General features: G+C 40.7%; 1 protein-coding gene across 1 annotated transcript in view; it reads left to right on the top strand.

Annotated features, from left to right (window-relative positions):
* Positions 1 to 1,802: 1,802 nt before the first annotated feature.
* The window catches only part of ENPP2 (ectonucleotide pyrophosphatase/phosphodiesterase 2), a gene marked incomplete at its 5' end in the record, with an annotated part of 11,225 nt that continues 9,019 nt past the window's right edge, over positions 1,803 to 4,008 (top strand). Inside the window, 2 exons of the mRNA XM_010141991.1 lie at positions 1,803 to 1,939; positions 2,403 to 2,538. Coding sequence (XP_010140293.1) covers positions 1,803 to 1,939; positions 2,403 to 2,538 — 273 coding nt within the window. The remainder of the gene's footprint in view (positions 1,940 to 2,402; positions 2,539 to 4,008) is intronic.

Below are 4,008 nucleotides of genomic sequence, written 5' to 3'. Positions count from 1 at the left end.
GGAAAGAAGCCCACCGGAACTTTTAACCAATGGGTGTTGCGTTTATATGTACTTGGCAGGGAATACCTGATTGGTCAGTTTACAACAAAGCTTCCCAAAACAAGGGAAGTTTTGGCTAACCCAGGACATGGGTTTTGGCTAACCCAGGACACCCTCACCATAACAACTGTCTAAATAAGCACATTTTGAAGCTTTGAGTTTAGACATGGACTTCTGACATTATTGCTCAGGAGATTAAGGAAAGGAATTTTTGTTAATTCCCTTATGAAGCTACTTCTTTGGTTTCTCTATTGTGAACAGGCAATGCAGACTAGTTTCTAGAGGTGACTTTATTCCTTTTCTTTGTGAGTTAAATTGCTTTTCTGAAGCTTTCATCTTATTAAACTGATTTTTCCAATTAGTGAAGAGCTACTTCCTGCTGTGGCAATTCCTGACATTGGGAAAAACCACCTTCACCATTGTACTCCTAGATACCCCGACATCTTTATTTCCATTTAAGGTTTTGATGCTTCTTCACTTTGGTTGTATAAGAACAGTATTTTTAATGTATTTTAAGATGCGAGCATTTAAACCAATTTCACTTGCATGTTTGTAAGTGGAGTGAAGTGCCCGTTATTTAAACAACAAGTAGTTCTACCACCTGCAAGTTATTTTGTTGTATTTTATGACAGGCTGTAGCACCTGTTCATGGATCTTCCTGCATTTAGTTGGTAATTCACTTCTCCCTCATGGTGCACCATGCATATTTAGCTGATGTCATTATTCACATGCAGAAGAAAAAGATTTCTTCAGGATCTCTTGAATAAAGCAAGTTTATCATCTTTGTCTTTAGACAAGGCTTTTCCTACTTTTCTTTTTTGTGTCTTATAAAAATATCCTCTATTTGGAGTCAAACACGGATAAAACGACCTTTTCATTCAGATTAAATGCCTGTCTGTGAGCAGTGTTAGGACGCTTTCCTTGTTTCTATGTTTTGATTTCCAAAAGTGAGCCAAGCCTGTTTGCCAAATGATTGTCAAAATCAATGAACCATGCAGCACAATGCAAGATTAGCCAGGAGAATTATTTTTCTTCTATCTCTTCCAGTGATGTTTCTGTCTTTTTGCAAGCAAGCTTATCAGAGGTATCTAGTGGCAACTAACCATAACATTTCACTAGGACAGCAGAAAAGCTAGTTTTGCAGAGTGCGAGGTGTTTTTATGTAACCAAAGTTAGGAAAAGGGGGATTTTTGCCTGGGTTTTTTTTTTTTTTTATGTTACTGGCAGAAAATAGCACATCAGTCTCTAGAACATCATCTGTATCAGCCAAGCAGAAAAAAAATACTCATTTAATGAGTGACTACTTTTGCCTTGCTTTTGAGAGAGACTTTACAAAAAACGTAGGAAGGCGTGAAAGTCTGGAGGAGTCACGGCAGTGATAGGGTAGGGGCTGAATTAAAGCTACAGTAGAAGTGCTTATCTCCTCATGTGGGACTAAAATGTGGACATAAAGATGCTTGTGGAGTTTCTGGTGTTTGGAGAAACACCCTCTCTCCATGCTATGATGCCAACAAACTTTCAAGTGCAGAAGGGACTTTTAAACTAAGAGAGGATTGTGAGCCTGGAACAAGGATCCCAAGCAAAACCATTGAACATCTGCTGCTCTCTCTGTTTCAAGGTGTCCTTAGCAGTTATGCAGGGTCAGTTTTCCCTTGAGGATCAGTACTGTAAAATCAGCATGTCTTAGAAAGCCAACCCCCTGTTTTTCTTCATCTTTAAGGTTTTCAGTAATAAATGTAAATGTCATTTCTTCTGGTCTGTAGATAAACATCTTCTATATGGGCGCCCTGCAGTACTGTACCGCACAAAATACAATATCTTGCATCACCATGACTTCGAAAGTGGCTACAGTGAAACGTTCCTGATGCCTCTCTGGACTTCCTACACTATTTCCAAACAGGTTAGTGCTCTTTTTGCTCTTGAAAAAGTGCTTAAAAATAATGGGGAAATATATTCAGTGCCTGTGTTCTTAAAGTCCTAAAATCTGCTTCCCCAAATAGATTTTCCCACCAGAAATTATGTGAAATACCATCATAAACTGTGCCAAAATCCTTTTTTTCCTTCAGGACAAAAAAAGGTTTAAGTTTTCATTTTCTCTCTGAGTTTTTCTTGATGGTGGTTTGATTTATTATAATGGAATAATCCACGACTTCATCTGAATTATTTCCCATGGTGACTTCTGTACCTGAAAGAGGGGCTCTGCAGTAGATGCAGGAGCAGGACTTGGTTGTACAACTAGGTGGTATATTTTGCTCCACACGAGGCCTTCCATATAATCTGTCGACTATATAAAATTGTTTCCTTGTAGCTGTAAATGCTGGAATTACTTCTCTTGTCATTTCTGTCTATGTCCCTCAATGCAGGCAGAGGTATCAGGTGTCCCGGAGCACCTGGCCAGCTGTGTGAGGCCCGACCTCCGCATTTCTCCAGGAAACAGCCAGAGCTGTGCAGCCTACAGAGGCGACAAGCAGCTCTCCTATGGCTTCCTTTTCCCTCCTCGTAAGTTCAGATAGCTTTTCAACACCTACAGGGTTTGCAATTTTCTTTTTTTGTTAGGGAAAACTTTAGGTACCAACGCCCTCCCCCCTAGCCCCTGGATATAAAGAGACAAAGGGATTTTTTGAGGTCGGTGGGGAAGAATATAGATAGGGATGGTTTAAATTCCTGCTTCCCCCACCCCCGCTCCAGGGTGATTTCTTCCTCTGTGATGTCTTCTCCTCAGAGGACCTGATCCTGCACTGGTCTCATGTATAGGTTCCAAGCGGATGGATACATTATTCTTGCTGAGGACCAAGGGCCCAATGCCACAAGTTGCCATCACGGCTGCATTCCCTCAACTCCACGAGAGATGCTCCGAACTGGTGCCCAGCTTCATGCACCAAAACAGTGAAATGTCCCAGTTTAGTTAATAAAAATAAAGGTGAACAAAGAATTGGGCAGAGTAGGAGTACAAGCTAGAAGAGTGTCTTCAAAAGCTGTCCCTTTGAAGTCAGTGAATAGATACCAGCTTATATGAACTGGAAATCTAGGCAGAATTTTTAATTTTTAATTCAAACAGCAGTAAGATACATGTATATTTAATTATAAATCCAAAATAGACTCTAAAAATACTCTAAAAATTTCAACTATCCCTTAGAAGTAGTGCTAATGGAAAACCTGTGTAAATGAGTGTCCTGGATTCTCATGGTGCAGTTACATTGGTTCAGTCTTGGAGCAGTGATCTTCTGGGATAGGTAAATGTTCACAACTGTTTCTCAGCTGTGTACTTCATTGCTCTGCCTTCCTCACTCTGAAATATTTTATGGTGGATTTCTGATACGGAATTACCAGTGCAGAGACTTGCCTCTTTTATTAAGAGCCTGCAGAGCAGGTCTCAGACTTTGGAGTCTGCAAAAATAGATGAGCTGTAAAAATATTTTGAACTAGTTGGCAGTTGAAGCAAAGATAAGATCCTTGCTTTCCATGTTCAGCTGTCACGGTAAAGACAAATTCCATGCATATAACGTGCACTGTTGAACATAGCATTCAGATTGTTGTTTAGATGACAGTATTCTCTTTGGTTGATCTCTGAAGCCATTTTTCAAAACATTTTTATATTCTTTGAATATATATATTATAAATATATTGTTCTCAGCACAGGAAAGAAATGGGCCTGTTGGAGCAGGTCCAGAGGAGGCCACAAAGGGCTGGAGCACCTCTGCTATGAGGATAGATTGAGAGTGTTGGGCTTGTTCAGCCTGGGGAAGCGAAGGCTCCAGGGAGACCTTACTGTGGGCTTTCAGTACTTAAAGGGGGACTGGAAGAAAGATGGGGACTGGCTTTTTACCAGGGCCTGTTGCGATAGGACAAGAGGCAATGGTTTTAAACTAGAAGAGGGTAGATGCAGACTTTGCATAAGGAAGAAATTTTTATGGTGAGGGTGGTGAGACAGTGGCACAGGTTGCCCAGAGAGGCGGGAGAAGGCCACAG

This window comes from Buceros rhinoceros, unplaced genomic scaffold (genome assembly GCF_000710305.1).
Source record: "Buceros rhinoceros silvestris isolate BGI_N320 unplaced genomic scaffold, ASM71030v1 scaffold18138, whole genome shotgun sequence".
NCBI lineage: Eukaryota > Metazoa > Chordata > Aves > Bucerotiformes > Bucerotidae > Buceros > Buceros rhinoceros.
Note: the sequence above shows the minus strand (reverse complement) of the source record. Positions and strands in the feature narration are given on the sequence as shown.